This window comes from Haliotis rubra, unplaced genomic scaffold, assembly GCF_003918875.1.
Source record: "Haliotis rubra isolate DU_JTF1 unplaced genomic scaffold, ASM391887v1 Scf741, whole genome shotgun sequence".
Classification (NCBI taxonomy): Eukaryota; Metazoa; Mollusca; class Gastropoda; order Lepetellida; family Haliotidae; genus Haliotis; species Haliotis rubra.
The window spans coordinates 22,735-41,927 of NW_025767459.1; the positions used below are offsets into that span (position 1 = coordinate 22,735).

At 39.9% G+C, this 19,193-nt stretch overlaps 2 protein-coding genes across 4 annotated transcripts in view; one reads left to right on the top strand and one right to left on the bottom strand.

Moving 5' to 3' along the window:
* Nucleotides 1-1,415: 1,415 nt before the first annotated feature.
* On the bottom strand, nt 1,416-8,505 carry LOC124259900. Its single transcript, XM_046694127.1, has 4 exons — nt 8,287-8,505; nt 3,202-3,263; nt 2,733-2,822; nt 1,416-1,660 (listed from the first exon to the last, which is right to left on the bottom strand). Exons 1-4 carry the CDS (start codon nt 8,379-8,381, stop codon nt 1,416-1,418), a joined length of 492 nt encoding a protein of 163 aa, XP_046550083.1. The 5' UTR covers nt 8,382-8,505.
* Nucleotides 8,506-16,381: 7,876 nt separating this feature from the next.
* The window catches only part of LOC124259912 (protein shisa-4-like), a 69,472-nt gene continuing 66,660 nt past the window's right edge, over nt 16,382-19,193 (top strand). For 2 of the 3 annotated variants that reach the window (XM_046694138.1, XM_046694139.1), the window contains exons 1-2: nt 16,392-16,558; nt 17,724-17,838. In XM_046694138.1, the coding sequence (XP_046550094.1) occupies nt 16,510-16,558; nt 17,724-17,838 (164 nt within the window). In that variant the 5' untranslated portion in view covers nt 16,392-16,509. Of the gene's footprint in view, nt 16,559-17,723; nt 17,839-19,193 lie in introns of all 3 variants that reach the window. The other variant, XM_046694141.1, reaches the window with a different exon arrangement.

Consider the following 19,193-nt stretch of genomic DNA (forward strand, 5'->3'; position numbering starts at 1 on the left):
CAGTCTCAACGGTATCAATCTCAACTCCCTGAGTTCACACAACTCTTGCAGCCATTAGGCGCACAGAGTAAATGTGGCTTTCCAATCCTTATCGAACACATGTGGGTATGGTTATACTGGTATTATTAGGTAATGGTCTGATGCTTGGTCTATCGAACACACATTCGGGTAAAAGCATAAAATCCTTCTTAAGCCATATTATAATAATCATGATCGACAATGATGCGACCTCCGCATTTTGGGATCCACTTTGTGTCTGAAATAGAAAAGAATACTATAAGCAAACGAACAAACCGTTAACTAACTTACATGTTATCACATAATTGGAACTGGGGTACCCAGTAGATAAAGCTTCCCCTAGTCAATGGTTTGAATCCTTACATGGTTACAGTGAAGCCCGTTTCACGTACACAGTTGATTACAGTTGTATTTCTAAAGGGTTTATCAATCAAGGCAGACGCAACACCATTTCCTGAGATGCAGGGTACGTGGGTGGGTATCTAAAGCGGTACTGAGTTCGAATCCCAATATGTCACGTTAATTTCTGGTGGCCCCCACCATAGCATTGCTGAATCATTGTTTGAAGTGGGTAAAAACCATGAAAGAAATCAACCACTCTCTCTTGTTAAAGGTCAAGCTGCACCAGGCTTAACATAAATCTTTTCAGTTAATTCAAAGCAAACGCTTTACCCACATACTGTGTGTCGGTATCCTTGAATACTGATCTCCTACCTCGATACTGCGGTTGTCTGTGTGTGAGTGAGTGGGCTTTAACGTCTGTACGTTGTTGGTGACACAGGACACAATACATTGGCTTCACACATTGTACCAATGTTGGGAATCGAACCCGGGTCTTCGGCATGACTAGCGAACCCTTTAACCACTTGGCTATCCCTCCGCCCCGTTGCCTATCTTTGTAAAGCATCATCATATCACTCAGCAGATATTGAACAATCATCAGAACTCACTCAGGCCAGTTGATATTTCACTGTAGAGTGAGTGAGTGGATCGTGAGTGAGTGAGTGAGTGACCGAGCGAGCGAGTGAGTGGATGAGTGAGTGAGTGAGCGAGCGAGCTACATTTCGGTGGATGCAGATGGTAACTACTATAGTGCGTGGGTATGGTGCTGACGAACAAAGTTAGTGAGTGAGATGGGTTTAACGCCGCCTTTAACACTTTACAGTTATACCACCATGTCAGTTTATTGTAGAAGGTAGCCTCATGGCGCCAGTCTCAGACCTTTACCACTTCGGTGAAATCCACGGTGAACCGGCATTCAAAGCCACAATTCTAAGGTTCCTGGTGTGATCAAGGGACGCAACTCTGCAAGCTAATTGCGACAGCAACCCAGACATTCTGAAGGATCAGGGGTCATAGTCGGCGCGAATCAAGAATTCGAACCAATTATCATTAGATTAGATTATGGCACGGCCGAAGGGCACCCAATGCAAAACGAACTGCAGAGCCTCGGGTCCCGCTTTTTTGGATAAAAAGGAAGATTTGTAAAATGTAACGTCATCACTAACTTGTAGCCGTTTTTTTCTCAGTTGTTTCTCGACGACCGGCTTCAGAACAGGACGCCCGTCACGGCTGTGATTCCCTTTCCCTGTGATGATTGACGATGTCTTTTTTGTCCTGCCAGTTGAACTGCTGCGTTGTTCTGGAAAAAAAGTCGATGTTTTATGGGCTATAGGTTTGGTTTTAGTTCTGGCCAAAATTGAAATATCTTATGATTTGTTTCCGAAAAAAATAAAGTAACTATTTTTCTTTCTTAATCTGATACGTTTTTGGTCAAAGGATGGCTACGTATATATAACAGCACTAACACAAGAAAATAACAAATTTCCTTGTGAGAAACCTGTGGGATGCGAGAGCTTTGTGGGGAAATCCTGAGATAATGTTTTACAATACACCTGGATTTCCCCATCATACAAAAAATATAAATGAAAAGTATATTTAAAAACACATTAGAAAACATATTTGAAATGAAACTTTTGATATTGTGTTCTTATGTAATCGAAATATTTTGCAATCCAAAAATTAAAAAAATCCAAAGTTGAAAATGACAGAGGAAAGAACTCGCTAAATCTTTCATAATAATGTTTGCTTGTTACCTAAATTACATTCTGTTGGACAAAAGGACCCTTAGCAAAACCTTATTCATAATTTGTTTTCAGTGTTAGTTAATTATATTATAAAACCACACAATGTTCCTATTTGTGTAAAAGCAATTCAATTAAAAATATGGTGTTAATTAGTGTGCTAGGGTCTCTGGTGGTATATAGTACAGTCAGGTTATACAAAATATATAGTCTCCGTTGTCTGGTTAATAGAGGGCATGAAAATCGGTGGTTCGGAAGCCTGGCTGCTGTATATGAAAAGACGTTAGAAGATGGAACCTGCGCACCTGCCCTCTCTGATTCTTGACTAGTAACTAAACTGACGAACAGAAGGAAGTACACTTCTGTAGGGTATTTTTCCATATTCTTTTAAAAACAAACAACTTCAATATTTTGAAAAGATTTTCATTGTGGAAGTCACAATCATTGTGTACATTGGTTTGTGTAGTTTAGAACGGAGTTTGCTAGGAGCACTTGAGGGAAGGTATCGATCCATGGTTAACTGAAGCACGTAATATCAGTGAGTTGGCACTGTAACACCGGGAGAACTAGTACTAGCGCGCACACACACATACGCACGCGCGCACACATAACACACATACACACATTTACCTTGTTTCTTTTCGTTCAGGAACTTTTCAACACGAGACCGCGCACTCTTAACAGATTCCCCGTGAAGGTCAAGGGTATTTGAAGTCGGAACTGGTTAAAAATAAACAATAAATCGTAAAACGACGAAGATATGACATAAGAACGTACATATATTTAAATATTAACCCTTCATATGCACAAACGGTGTACATTGTTTCCCTCCCTTCAACACATAGGAAACAGGTGTTTCGATCAACAAAATACGACTTAACGGATCAGGTAGTTAGCTGATTGCAGGTCAGGGTGCCCTAACGAGGTCGAACCTTATTCATAACATCAACCACCGGTTTATGTGGTCAGGATTCCATGGTTTACCTACCGCAGGTACAACGACTGGAACAAATCTGAGAGTTCTGGTTTAATCAATATACATCTCAATAATTATTAGCAGATGACGATGGAACACATTTAACTGTCTCATTACATTTACCTTTTTGGTACTTTATGTTTCCTCTATTTGTCTTGACACTTCGTGCTTTGGTGTTCCGTTTTCTGTGGATGAGAAATATAGAACCATTATGAAATTAACTTAACGTCAGTAGTGGACAACCTCATATAACATATTAACCACACTACTATATGTAGTATATCGTATACATTCAATCATTTGAAGCGTCGGTTGGTAGCCAAGTGGTTAAAGCTATAGCTCGTCACGCTGAAGACCCAGGTTCGATTCCACACATGGGTACAATGTGTGAAGCCCATTTTGGTGTCCCCAGCCGTGATATTGCTAAAAGCGGCATGAAAATACACTCACTCACTTAATCATTTGAAGCTTAACAGTTGGTTGGTTGTTTGGTTTTATAGTCTTAGGGCGACGTGGGCCAATAAGAGGCCTATTTGCGCCCAATACATTGACTTGATTTAGTAAACAATCATAGGTAATTTCATCGCCGAAAGGAATCGTTTAGTTAAGATAAAAGAAACGACAACACTAATTTTTTGATAGATGTATATATATGTCGAATAACCTCTGCTTTGTGTTACGGATAAAGAAAACATTAAGTAATCACTTCCATTTCTGAAACATGAAATACTCATTCATTAAAAAGCAGTAGGTTCAGATGACAGAGTGTTAAAATGATTTAAAACCACAGAACTAAGCCATTCGAGAGCCTGGCTAGATTACATCATATTTTCCAGATGACGAGACAAAATCTAAAACTGCCCGTTGCACAGACCCATACATGATATTGGGGCCCAAAACTGTTTCTAATGAAAATACATCATCAACCCCAAGTACAGCACTTCTGAGATTATGTCTTATGTTGTTATGCCCAGGGCATGTAAGTAGATAAAGTTCGATGTTTTCAGGCGTCTCCAAATTGCAATGGCCACATTTAGAAGAGACCGTCTTATCTATAATACTCCTGTAAGCATTTAGCCCACAGTGTCCAAGTCAGAGACGTGAAAGAATAACCTCATTACGCCTTTACGACGACGAATTTTATGACCAGATTTTAGTGATGGTCTAAGTTTGTACATATGACGGCCGGTAGTACCTGTATCCCACAACTGTTGCCAACTCCTTTGTAACAGATTTCGATAAAACATTTTCAAAATCTTTAGGGATTGGTTGAAATTTAAATAAATCAACTTCAAGAAACTGCAACCCGGATTTGGCCAAATTATCTGCAATCTCATTCCCATGTATTCCAACATGTGCTTGGACCCACACAATGTCGCATTCAATGTAATTTCATGTTTAAGATGTATCCAACTTTAATATCTCATGAACAATGTCATCTCTAGATCCATTTGCTCCAGCTTCTATAGCTTTGATTGCTGCCATGGAATCTGTAAAGATAATTGCGTCATGGTCATGTTCATCTACCCACCTCAATGCTTGCAAAATGGACAAAAGTTCAGGTGCAAAACAGAAAGATAATCAGGAATCCGAACACCTTGGCGATCGATAAATTGGGTATCCAAAAGCCCCAGCAGTACGATCATTGGATGGCTCTGTCGATGCATCAGTGTATATATGTGTAAATTTAGAATAATTTTCAGACAGAAAGTCTTGAGTGATCACTTTTATTATGTTTTGGTCCATTCTCTTCTTCACGATTAAATTGAGTTCAGAATTCAATCCAGGCTACAGCAGAAGCCGCGGAGGTGTGACAGGCGGAGGAGCAGAAGGATCAACTGGGTTACAGTTGTAAATACCATGTTGATCAGCTAATCTCTGAATATTCAAGCCAAAGGGTAATTTGCCATGAGTCCAGTCACACATGACATATTCCACACAGTCATTAACAATCTCAGTGACGACTGCATGGTGTTTGTTCTTGGTTTAGCTTAACAGTTGTGACACCAAAGAGTTATCTCCCTTTGGCTGGTGAGCGGTGCAATGAGGTGTCGATGCTATCCAAGAAGGTAAGTGTATTCAAACACGAGTCAGATAGCCCAGTACTGATCACTTCATTGACGCGTTGCATCCCTCAGTTGAACTTTGCTTGCCCCGATGAGAAAATGATTTCAGGGAATATTGCAATTGTTTCTTCATACTCGTGACATTTTTCCATTCAAGAAATAACTTGTTTTAGCCCGGCAATATTCCAGCAATATCGCGGCTGTTGACACCAGAAATGGGCTTCACACATTGTACCCATGTGGGGAATCGAACCCGTTCCTTCGGCTTGACGAGCGAGCGCTTTAATCACGAGGTTACCCCACCTCCCAATCCTGAATTGTACTCACAAAGTCCTTTTGAATTTGTCGTAAGTGGCGACTAACGGGATCGGGTTGTCAGGCTCACTGGACTTGGTTGACACATGTCACCGTATCCCAATTCCTCATGATCACTGGATTGTCTGGTCCATATTAATTACAGACCGCCGCCATATAACTGGAATATTACTGTGTGCGGCCAAAACAAACCAATCTTCGCGGAGGCTTTCGTGCAAGGTACAGCTAGGTTCTTGACAGGAACAAAGCCTACCCTGATAGGGCCGACAACTCTATAGTCTTGGGGGGAGGTGTGTGCCTGTCTCTAAGAGGGGTGGGGGAGCTGTCCGGTATTTGTTTGGACAGTACTAAACTAGTGCTTAAAAGAAAGTATACAGTGTTTCATCAAACGTGAAAAGAAAACGAAAGCATATGTACAAAAACATCTGCTTAATTTCAATAGAGTATTCAATTCTACAGCAAATATACAGTATATATATGCTGTATGAGACCTTTGCGTTATCGTGTTGGTAGACAATGCCACGTGCTTGTTAAGCTGGATAAATGGCAAAACTTCATCCCTGTATCTTCGAGCATTCAGGTTGCCATAGATAACCACAAGTCTAATTTTGAAATCGCTGTATTTTTTGCGACGTTCAGGCGATTCGTTAACTTGTTTCGCTTTTGTCCAAGGGAAAGGATGGGTCTATACGTGGATGACATGGCTCAGTATGGTTTCATCACTATGTAATGTTTATATCTTTGTGAATTGTCTTTGCTGTAAATACTTTTACGTCCATATCTTATTTTAGTCTTTTTGTGAGTAGAAAATAAAAACGAATGAAACAAAGGGAAGCCATATCAGACATGATCACTTCAGATTATTCCGAATATTTTTCTTTTCCGTTTCCTTTTCAATGCTTGTCTAAAGTATTTAAAACACACCGGTGATTGTTATCCTCTCTAAAATTACGATTGTGAATAGATTCTAATATGTTTTTTTTACTTTTAATTTCTCCTTGTTCAGTCGACCTCGCTCTGAAAGAAATCTTTCGGAAGCACGTATTTCTCATTTCGATTTTCTAGATATACACAAAACCCTCTCGTTTGCTATAGTTAATATTTGCACTGGGTATATGTGTTGAAATTTTATTTACTCTTTGTAAATGTACGAATTACCGAAGTAATAATTCTACACGAAATAGACACAGGAATCGAAGCCACATCAAACATGTCTTTCTGAACGTATCTAAGTTTATTTTTTGCACTGCGTACATGTAGTTTTTCATATTCGAAAATATCGGTAGAAATACTAAATTAATTTTTCTATATATACTTAATTTGAAGTTAGTAGATTTTGTGGTGGATAAGGTGTCTGCAATGAACAAAGACAATTTTTACCTGTCTCCATATCTAGTCTTAAAGATTTTCAAAATTAAAAATAATTGTTCCAAACTTTTGTGTATATTTATCTGATTTTACCCTAATTTATCCTCAACTGAAATGTAATAAAAGTGTGAATTTTTTTCTGTGTGTGAAAAAGTACTTTCATTAGTACAACGTATTTTTACTCTTCTTATTTTCTTACTATTCAAAGGATGTTTTCTTATTACCAAATTACAAAATACAATAAATTTTGGCTGGAAATAAAACTGACTTGTATGTGCATTTCAGACCCGATGTAGAAGATTCAGAACTTGTTTGCTATGACATTGACAAGTGGTTGTCATCCAGTGCACCAAGCTACTTATGGTCAGCATGAATGCTAAGTCTTCTACTGACATTGACTTGAGGAAATGTGTGGCCAAGTTCTAGGCACGAAAGAAGAGGAGAATATGAACGAATAATTTATGAACTTGCATCAAAGCATGCCAAACAGACCCAAATTATGTCATCCACAGTAAATTATTGAACCCTTAATTGTTGTGCCTTTTTTGTTTGCTGAATGCCCTTTTGAATTTTAAAGTGCCCTTTTTTCTCTGAGTCTACCCTGCCCTTTCATAATCCTGGGGAAACACTATAACATTTTGCGGTGTACAATTCCTTTTCGTGCACTAGATTATTTACAATCAGTTCCTATTTTCAAAATAGCGTTAAACCGTGCATCCTAACGGGGATATTGACACTGTTCTAAGGATCTGCTGTAATGGCGATGCCAAATAACCAACTGCCAGGTGGCACCAATGTGTAATATTCTCATGTTAACTGAGATTTATAAATAAATATGTAGTTTTTTTAGGGGTTTAGACCCGAAAAGAAAGCATTTCATCTCTTATCCACGTTGACGTCACATGTATAATTATGGGAAGTTAAATGGATCGGGTGGTCAGGCTCAAGCAAAGCCCTCTCTGACCAAACCTGGTTTTATTTATAACGTATGTTCTATTTGGGATTACAATTTCTTAGTAAAGTACAGATTCGAGTACTTTTGGGTTGAGTCCCATCCGGGATTCGAACCCACACCCTCAGAGTCAGGCACCCAATCGCCAGCACACAAAGTCAGACGCCTAGCTATAGACCGCTCAGCCACCGCGGCTTCCACAAAAATGGAAGTCGGGCAACTGGTAGTCTAGACTGCGGACTTTGTCTCTGATAAATGTTAATTGGCACGGCTCCAACGGCCGAAAGCTATGAAATTCATGTTAATGTCATTTTTAGAAAGTGGTCAAATGTAACGTATGTTATATTTGGGACTACACTTTCTTAGTCTAGGCGTCTGACTTTGTGTGTAATCCCAAATATAAACATACGTTACATTGGACCACTTTTCAAACATGGCATTGTGTATTTCACTGGTTTTATTTGTTTTAGCTTGAGAAGTAATATTGGTAATTTCAAAGGTACTTACCTACGCCGCGCACAACACACACAACCGATGATGAAGATTAGCGACACTACAACTGCCGCAGTAATGTAGATCAGTGTCCATGGTATATCTGCCATTGTGTTGATACAGCTGTTTTCTGTTCTAACTGATTTGAATCAAAGCCGTTAGCTCGACATAAAAGAAATAATCGCAGTATGGCATAAACGAAACCATGATAGATTTTATTCATTGGGAAAATCCCATGCTATAATTAGTAATAGCTCATAATTGACAGAAAAAAATAACCAATCGGAAAACGACAAGTCTCTCCATTCCATTCGCCACCACTCGCCCCTTTTCCGTAACCAGTGCGGAATAACGCGAGATCGTTCGTGACCAACTCGTGTTATTCCGGGACAAGCCGAATAGCGGTTACGGAAAGATGCGAGTGGTGACGAATGCCTCAGAAACGGACAATAGAAATTTGGCGCATGCGAACATGTCAGCTCGCTACCGTTGAAACAAGACTTGATCGAACGGGTAGCTGGACTATTATTATCTAATTCTATGCTCATACAAACATGATAGTTACATTTCTATCCGGGGAAATCATCTGGAAGTACATCGATATCAACTTTGCAGTCGTGGGAAATATTTTTAAATAGCTCAAAATAACGAGGGTAGGCCTAAGAGGCCACTAGAATCTGAATAGGATTAAAGATGGTGGTGTTCACGGCCGCGATACAGGATCATGTCTAGACTTCATAGGGCCGCATCGCCGCTCTCGGCTACCGAGAACATAGACTATGTTACACCATGCACCCCTTGAGATGTAATGATATATGATACTTACAGCAAACAGCAACAACAAACAACGAGAAGTACGATTGGAACAGCCAAAAGTATCAATTCTCCAACCATTTCTACATTCGTGACAACTCGTGTTATGCACAGTTCCGACCGACGCTACGAACGCACGCCTACTATACATTTGTTACTGTTGCTATGTAACCCAAGCTTTGCAACACACTCCGGCGCAGTGATGACCTTAACTTTTTGTACTCGAAGGGTGTGTGCACGACATAACAGTTTTCAGCCATGACCTGGTCGTTTTCGTGTACGCGAAATGTTAGAGATCGCTGTCGAAGCGCGCAAAGGCCCACAAACTTCAGTTGGAAATAGATCTACGATCCCAAGAATTCCCTCCCAGAAATTATTTTTCTTGTTAAGCCCATGACATCACGTCTGTTTCCCCGGGTCAGCCTCTCCACTTCTCAGTCAGATGACATCTACTAAAAATCGATCATAGAATACACACAAAGTTACAATGCACAGGCTGGTTGTGACACCCGGGTAACACCCTGTCCCGTCAAATCAAACGCACAGAGTGAGTGGAGTGAGTGAGTGAGTTATTATTTAACGACACATCGGCAATATTTCAGCCATATCGTGACAAGACCACTTGACATTGAAATAGAATATGTAGAGAGATTATAAAACCTGCCGACAAAGGATAGTAAAGCAACTAGAGTATCACAGATATATATGTAAAACTAGTAATTGAATCTAAAACATTTTAACTATAGGGGACAAAACAATATAAAATGGACTATAGATCGCCAACAACTGAAGGTAGATCACCATACTAGGAGCTATGGGGACTTACATTACTTTTGCTACCTGCATGGATCCTAGCTGGATTTACACCATCCCTTCGGCCGCTGGCGATTGTAGGACAGTTTAGCCAACAGTTAAAATAACGAAAATACTACGTTTAAAATGTGATAATTTATATTTGACTTTGAATGTTTTGGGCTTACGTACTCTCTCAGGAGGACAATATTTTTACGCTACTCAACCCCTTTGAGGGTACAGCCACTATCAATCTCAGTTTCTAATCTAAACTACCAATAATAAAATATTTAGCTATTTACAGATCAGTCAACAAGTCAAATGCTTTTAAAATTTAACTATTTAAATGAGAACTAACATTATAAAAAGATCCTTCAATGTTTTGACATTGAAATACTTATCCCTTATCCCAACACAGTCAAGCAGGACACGCTTGACCGTGATTCTTTCATCACAAGGGATACAAAACGGAGGATCCTCACCTTTTAATAGGTACTCATGAGTATATCGTGTGTGGCCAATACGACATCGTCGTATGATGACCTCTTCAAATCTGGACTGACAACCCAAGTAGGTGTTACCGATAGTTGGTTTTATTGCATGTAATTTATTAATACCTGCTTGGGTGTCCCACTTCTTCTGCATCAGATCACGGATGTAAGTTCTAATGCAAGCTTTGTAATCAGAGTAGGGAATAAGAAGTGGTGTCACAGATTTGTTGAGTGCTGCCTTGGAAGCAAGATCGGCCATTGTATTCCCAGAAATGCCAACGTGGCTGGGTAACCAACAAAGACGATGTCGCATTGGCCAGTAGCAAGATCATTAGATAATTCTGATTATTTCAGTTAAAAGTGGATGTTTGCAAGAGAGATTTTTAATAGCCTGAAGGCAAGAAGAGAGTCAGAAAATATTATATATTGTTTATGTTTGGGATGTCTTGGAATATATTTAAGAGCTGTTAAGAAGGCGTTTGCTTCTGCTGTAAATATAGAGCTGTTATCAGGTATTCTAGAAGATATTGTTCTGGATCCAATGACAGTTGCACATGCCACTGCGCCACCGTCCTTGGACCCATCTGTAAATAAGGATTTGTATGTATTATATTTGATTTTTAATTGATTATATTCTTGTTTATACTGTAATTCATTAGTTTCAGATTTCTTAAACTTCAGGCCTCACCAGTTGCCAAGGAGGAGAAGAAAGAAGACGGGAAGGAGATATATATTTTCCAGCTCAATGCCGGCAGCAGAAAGAAATGGTTTAATTCTGTAAACCAAGAGGCGGAACAAGAGAAGGCTTTTTGTTGTACAACTCCTCATTAGAAGGATTGAAAAAACAGTTAAATGCAGGATTAGACTCGTTAGGATAGAGTTTTGTTATATACTGTAAAGATAGTTTGATACGACGTTGCGGGTAAGGGAAGGCTCATCAGCCTCAACATAGAGACTATCAATAGGAGAGGTTCTAAAAGACCCAAGACAAAGTCTTAGGCCTTGGTGGTGGACAGAATCAAGTAGTTTTAGGTTGTTTTTTGCAGGCTCCACCATATACGATGGAGCCATAATCAAGTGATTTGTAAAGGTGTAGGAGCGTAGCTTGATTTCCTCCCCACCTTGAATTAGACACGACTTTCAATAAATCGAGTGCCTTCAGGCATTTAGTTTTAGAGATTTGATATGCGGAAGAAAAGTTAAATGGGAGTCGAAAATGGGACCTAAGAACTTGGCCTCTTTTACCTCCTTGATGGGAGTGTCATTTCAAAACAGTTCTGGGTCTTTATGTGGTTTATATTTACGGCAGAAATGTATGCAATTAGTTTTGATTTAGAAAATTTAAAGCCGTTTTCAAGACACCATTTATTTATTTCGTTTAAACACTGTAGTTGCCGTTCAATAGTATGCATATTCTTACCGCGACAAGAAATGTTAAAATCATCCACAAAAAGTGATCCATCAATTGAATCATTTAAAACCTTGGATAAACTGTTGATCTTAATACTAAACAATGTTACAGACAAAATACTGCCTTGTGGGACACCCTGATCCTGATTATAATGGTCAGACAGGGTTGAACCCACTCGGACTTGAAATTGCCTGTCTTTTAAAAACTGTGATATAAAAAGAGGTAAACGACCCCTCAAACCAAAATCATGTAAATCCTTCAAAATGCCATGCTTCCAGGTGGTATCGTATGCTTTCTCAAGATCAAAGAAAATTGATACAGCATGTTGTTTATTAACTATTGCATTTTTTACAAAGGATTCTAAACGTACCAAATGATCAATGGTACTACGAAATTTCCTGAAACCACATTGAATATTTGTTATGAGATTATTGGGTTCAAGATACCATGTTAATCGATTATTTACTATTCGTTCCATGGTTTTACAGACGCAACTCGTTAAAGAGATTGGTCTGTAATTAGACAGATCAGTATAACCCCGACCAGGCTTTTTGGTATAGGGACTACAATGGCATTATGCCACGAAGGTGGGAAATTCCTGAAGTCCATATTGTGTCAAAAATATTTAGAAGAGTTTCCAAACATGATTCCGGTAAATGCTTCAAGAGCTAATAGTGTATATTATCAGCTTCTGATGCTGTGTCATGAGCTTGCTCAAGGGCAGTGTGGAGCTCATGTAATGAAAATAATTCATTATAGTCTTCGCCATTGTCCGAGTTAAAATTTATTTCTCTTCTTCTCCTCTTGTTTCTGATATTGTTGAAATTCAGGGACGTAATTTGACGAAGAAGAGTGTTTGGGCGAGAGTTTCACCAAGCTTATTGGCAATGCCAGACTTACCAGTTAATATATTGTCACCATCCTTCAGATGGTGAACAGTAGATTTGGAACCTTTGCCCTAAATTCTTTGGATCATGTTCCACACCTTTGAAATCGGTGTGCGTGAATTTATTTTAGAAACATATTTCCTCCAAGACCGACGCTTATTCTGTTTAAATGTAAGTCGAGCCTTGGCATTTAAAATTTTACTTTATTCAAATTATGGACAGTAGGATGTCGCCGAAAATATTTTTCAGCTTTCTTCCTGCTCTTTCTGGCCTGTTAACATTCATTATAAAACCATGGCTTACGAATATGTGGAACTGCATAGGACTTAGGTATAGTTTGGGCAGCAATGTCATTGAGTAATTCGGAAAAAAACTGTATAGGATCTTCGCTGTTCGCAAATACATCATGTTTTAAGTGATCAGCACATAAGGTCTCATATAATGACCAATCGGCCCTGGCGAAGTTCCTTCTCGATAAAGGTGGATAATCACCAGGGTTGATTGTCTTGAGAATGGCAGGGAAGTGATCACTCCTACATAGATCATCATGTACCATCCATTCGAATTCATTATACAAGATGGAGTCAGCAAGTGATAGATCCAGGGAAGAATATGTTCCCGTAGCTGGATGTAAATAAGTGGCTGAGTCATCATTAAAAATACATAAATTATTATCGGAAATGAATTCCTCAAGGATTTTACCTTTAGTGTTGGTATGGATACCTCCCCAAAGTGGGTTGTGTCCGTTAAGATCGCCCATGATAACACGTGGCTTAGGGAGTTGATCGTACAGATTTTGAAGATCTGTCTGACGGATATTAGAAGAGGGAGGAAATACAAGCTGCACAATGTCAGGTCAACGTGCAGAGTCAGACGAACAGCAACAGTTTGAAGATCCGTATTTAGAGTGACAGGGCTATGAATAACGCCGTGATGTATCAAAATAGAAGCGCCTCCAGTTGCTCGATCCCCCTGAGGAGAAAAAGAATGATACGCACTATACTGTCTCAGATTAAAAGTATCTGTATTTTTAAGATATGTCTCTTGGAGACAGAATGCTGACGGGTGATGATCTTGTATGAGTAATTGTATCTCGTTGAAGTTATTTTTAAGCCCTCTGCAGTTCCATTGAATTATATTGGCCAATTGAGTCATGGTGGCTCAATTGGCGATCTTTCACGAGAATGTGAGGGGGGTAAGCCCCCTGCTTATCCTGTGAGTACAGGGTCACCTCCATGTCTAGAGGCCCAAAAGTGTTCTGTAAAGGAACCTCTAAAGGTAAAGGTACGACAGGTGTTTCTTTCCTATTTAATTGTTTTCCTTTCTTCTTTTTCACTAGATCAGTGGCTGGCTGTGATGTGGCTATTTGCGAAGCAGTAATCTGTGATGACTCAGACTGAATTTCTGTCTGAGACTCAGACGTTGACATAGTGGGTGAGGCAGTAGGTTTTTTAGGTGGGGAAGGAGGTTTGTTAGATGAAAAGACAGGTTTGTCTGACTTGACCCAGATACCTTTTGACACGGCAAATGGGTTCAGTTTTATGGGCAAAAATCAGTAGCCTCAATCACTAGAAATCTAGCCCAGGAATCAACGTTTAAGTGAGTGTCCGATGGACGATCTAGTTCGTTCAGACGTCGCTTTTTTTCATGTCGAGTTGAACCAGCTTGTTGGAGAGTCATGATGAAAGGAAAATTATTTGCCATCCCTGCTCCCCACCCACCATGGAGTGTCAACAAGGACGGTGTCAAATAGCACCGGATATCCAAAATGCCGACACCAGGGATACAGGGATGGTATACTCCAGAGAATATGACACGAATAGCTGTATTTGTCTACCAATTCAATGCCAGGCTGGTTCGGCCCATGACAAGGAATATGAGACATACATCATTCGGAGGTCAACATCACTAGATTGGCCCATGAGCCACCGCCTTCTGGCATAGGACTCTAGGCAAACATACATAGTATAATAATTTCAAAGAATAATATTCATTGTCAAAAATGTACAATAATTGCTGAGGAATGTTGTCCATGCACAGGGCATGGCGTGACCAGACGATTGATAGAATCGGGCCAGTTCTACCACCCGTCTAGGTGAGGTAAGGGTCGAAGTGGTGTGTTGGGCAAAAGGAACACGGTTCTAGGCTCCCAGTGCCCTCAACCACCAGACTCCCGTCCTCCACCGACACAGGGGCGCAACCCACGGCAAACGGGTTGGTGGACCAAATATACCCCCGGGTCCACAACGGGGGGTCGAAGAGCTCTTAGCGTTACCCAGCACCCAGCACGAGGAGGTGGCTCTTCACGGGTGCCAAACGCACAGAGAAAAAACAAACAAAATTTAAAAACCCACAAACCCGGAAATATGTAGTATTTTGTCCAAAGATCCAACGATGTCTAAATCTGGGACAAGCGTAATTTAGCACACTAAGTTCAAGTCATAACCAAGAAAAGTCAATTAAACAACATCATCTTATAATCAGCTATACACTGCAGATATACAGCCATATATTTCTTACAATTCTCCAAAATATTGGTTACATTTGATTTTCAGTTTGATAGAATTATAAACTACAGTAATTACACCCCATAATTCATGTAGACAGTCATTGCTATGTCTAACTCTAGTAATTGTTTCACTCTGGGCTATTTAACAGGGGTATATCTTTTTAATATTTTTTTACTTTTTAAATTTAGTAAATCACATTAAGTCATTTACTCTTATTTCATATTATACTTGCATCTAAATTCACATATGAAAGTGGTATCTGCTTTATTTGTGTATTTCTTTCTCCACAGTAATGGAGGACGCTGCTCACACATCTTGGGTTTGGTGAAATTCCTAAAAGAAATAGAACTACATAATTTTACTCCTGTGCCTCAGTACGAGTCTGCCCCAACCACAGGAGTTCGAATCACTGTTTGGAAAATAATTTTTGAAAATGAAAATCTAGGTTTCTGCAACCGTATATTGTTTTTATATGTTATGAGTAACTTATATTTCAAATTTGAACGAAATCGGTGAGGAAAAAATCTAGATTTTCATTTTCAAAAATTATTGTTCAAACAGTGATTAGAACTCCTGTGGCCCCAACAGTGGCATAAGCCCCTGGGCAGGACAATCACCACCAGTCCCCATGTCACTGTGGCCAGACCGACACCCAACAGGAACAGGAAGCCAGTCACCTGCCAAATTGACATCACAAAGAAGTAAGTCATACACCTACATTACAATCAAAGATTTATCCTGTTTAAAATATATTTTTAAATAATAAACGGTGTTTTAAATTTGTTTTTATTTATATGTGATGAAATATATATTAATGTACATACTTCCGTTAAGCCATACATCAAAGTCTTTAATTTGACTTTCACAAATTCGATTATGTCTTTCACGTTGAAACAGCTGGAGTGAGTAAGTGAGTTTAGTTTTACGCCGCTTTTAGCAATATTCCAGTAATCTCACAAGGACACAGGGAATGGGCTTAACACATTGCGTTGGGGTAGCCTAGTGGTTAAAGCGTTCGCCCGTCACGCCGAAGACCCCGGGTTCGATTCCCCACATGGACACAATGTGTGAAGGCCATTTGCAGTGTCCCCCGCCGTGATATTGCTAGAATATTGCGAAAAGCGGCGTAAAACCAAACTCACTCACTCACTTTAATGCATCCGCCTTAACATGCACTATTATTACACCTGCTGTGCAAGGTGGTGCCGCCCCACCGAACACCGTTGCCTAGTTGCCATGGTATAGTACAGGCCGACCCGTAGGTAGTCAATATTCTTCCTCAACCGTTCAGCTGTCTTCTTGTGGCCAAAACAACGATCCTCCAACTTGCTACAATGTACGGTGTACAAATCGGATGTGTTGTCCTTACCTTGGTGACAATTTGTAAGTATAAGTTAACATGATGTTCACGACTTGATGACAACCAGCTTGTTTTGTCTAAATGCGCAGTACCCTCTACTAATGTTCAAATGTCAACCTGTGGTACCCGCTACTGATGTTCAAATGTCAACCTGTGGTACCCTCTACTGTTGTACCCTCAACCCACCCATAAAAATAGCAACGCTGTGGTTTGCTACCTATATTGCTGCTTTGTGACACTGGAGTCACTTATAATTACTTGTAACCACAGAGGTTAAAATTATTTACCTTAGGTTGTTTTATAGAATGATTCCCAGTTCATAGGTAGTGTAGGTGTGTTACGTTGTTATGTCGATCCATGTAAATGGGATCAATATTGTTAGTTATGGTAGAAATGTCGAATAACCCACAGTAGCAGACTGATGAGGTGTTTCGAGGCCAATATCACAGTTATCTATTTCCGTTTGAATAACTTACTGTACCTGTTGTTTGCTCTTACTGGGTAGGTCTGGAGATATTACCATGGTAGGGAGATAGTTCATCTATTTTATCGGTAACACAAGATTAACGCTTAGTGTCTGAATACATATAATTTTGACAGTATCAAATAAACCCATTTAAATTAAAAAGGAGACCCAGTTAGAGAGGAAACTGAGAACCTGAGGAAATCTAGAATTGCTTCATTTATATTAGCTTAGTCTCTGAATATAAATAATTTTGATAGTACCAAATAAACCCATTTAAATTAAAAAGGAGACCCAGTTAGAGGGGAAACTCAGAACCTGAGGAAATCTAGACTTGCTTCATTTAGGGCTTTGGCATTGTAGGGAGGGCCAGGCTGTAGGAAAATAATGTGGTTCAGGGTCTGGGGGACATACTACTGTATCAACTGTACTAACTCAGGTTATCATAGCGCAATCATTTACGATGTCCTCGTTCCGTTCCCCTTATCCATTGCTCGGGAGTCGTACTGACTCGACAAAGCACCGGGTTTTTAATGATTCATGTGTAATTGATTAGTTTTACGTTTCATAAAGGAAAGTCTATAGCTGCAATATCAGACAGGAGTAAATCAATTTTAAACGGCCGCGCAACGGCTTCTAGGCTATATGCTCTGTCCTGACTCCACGCGTCATACAATGTACATGCCTGTATAAGTTGATGAGTTTATTTTCTCGATCGTTTTCAGCTTGCGCCTATGAAGTATGCTACGAGAAACAGCTTTTTGGGACTTCCAAGGCAATGACTTGCACTTACTCTTGTTGTGGAACCACGTATTCAAAGTACTGCTGCGGCTCGCCCAGGTGAGCTTTCTGGTGCTATACTCTGTTATAAATATATACTAAGTATGTAATTGGCGATACTCTGTTAAGTACAGAGCAGAGAGTTACATACATCAGGTATTGTAGACTTGTAGACTCACCTAGATCTACAGCATCACCTTTTGCTGTCTGTAATTGGCAACACTTATAATTACAATATTTGGTGTTGTAGGTCTAGATGAGTCTACAATACCTGGAGTATATAACACTCGATCCTGTACTTAATTTAGTATGACCAACTACAGGCACCATTAAGTGATGTTGTAGGTCGAGATGAGTCTACAATATCTGATGCGTATAACACTCGATCCTGTACTTAATTTAGTTTGACCAACTACAGACACCATTAAGTGATGTTGTAGGTCGAGATGAGTCTACAATATCTGATGCGTATAACACTCGATCCTGTACTTAATTTAGTTTGACCAACTACAGACACCATTAAGTGATGTTGTAGGTCGAGATGAGTCTACAATATCTGATGCATATAACACTCGATCCTGTACTTAATTTAATATGTTCAGTTTCTGACACCATTAAGTTATGTTGTAGGTCGAGGTGAGTTTACACTACCTGATGTATATAACACTCTGATACACTTTAAACTTTGTATGTATGTGTGTGTGTATGTATGTATGTATGTATGTGTGTGTGTGTGTGTGTGTGTGTGTGTGTGTGTGTGTGTGTATTATGCGTGCGTGCGCTTATATGTATGTATACTCTCCCCCCAAAAAGAAACGCATCATGAAAATAGCAATTTCATGTAGCAATGAATTAAAACGTGATTCATTTTACAAAAGGTTTTGCTCTGCACGTGAAAGTTGGGCCTCAGATAGTCTCAATGATGGGTATAAAAGGTTGATCACTGTCTGTCGATTATTCACTGTATTTGGAATATTGTTGATGAACGCAAATACCACGTCTAAGTGAAGCCAACCGTCATACCGCCATTGGTTTGCTTGAAGCTGGCCAGTCTCAACGTGCAGTTGCCTGACGCATGAATGTTCACCAAAGCACCATTTCACTGCTCTGGGAGAGATATCGCCGGCAGAATTCGGTAGCAGATGCGCCTCGTATTGGGCGACCTCGAGCGACAATTGCGGCGCAGGATCGCTACATCCGGGTACATCACCTGCGTCATCGAACAGCTACGGCGACCAGTGCCGCTCGACAAATACCCGGATTGAGGAGGTTTCCTGCACAGACTATCAGGAACAGGTTGAGAGAGGCTGGTTTATGTGCCAGAAGACCTTATTTTGGCCCTGTGCTTCGACAACAACATTGTCGACATCGAGCTCAATGGTGCACCAACGTTAAGGCCTGGAACCTACCAAATT

Bases quoted from the DNA above. Each gene is read 5' to 3' on its own strand.
- LOC124259900 (XM_046694127.1), bottom strand. From the start codon at position 8,381: ATGGCAGATATACCATGGACACTGATCTACATTACTGCGGCAGTTGTA. The intron at 2,823-3,201 runs GTAAATGTAATG...ATTTTTAACCAG, and splicing joins AAACATAAAGTACCAAAAAG to TTCCGACTTCAAATACCCTT. The intron at 1,661-2,732 runs GTAAATGTGTGT...CTTTTTTTCCAG, and splicing joins CCTGAACGAAAAGAAACAAG to AACAACGCAGCAGTTCAACT.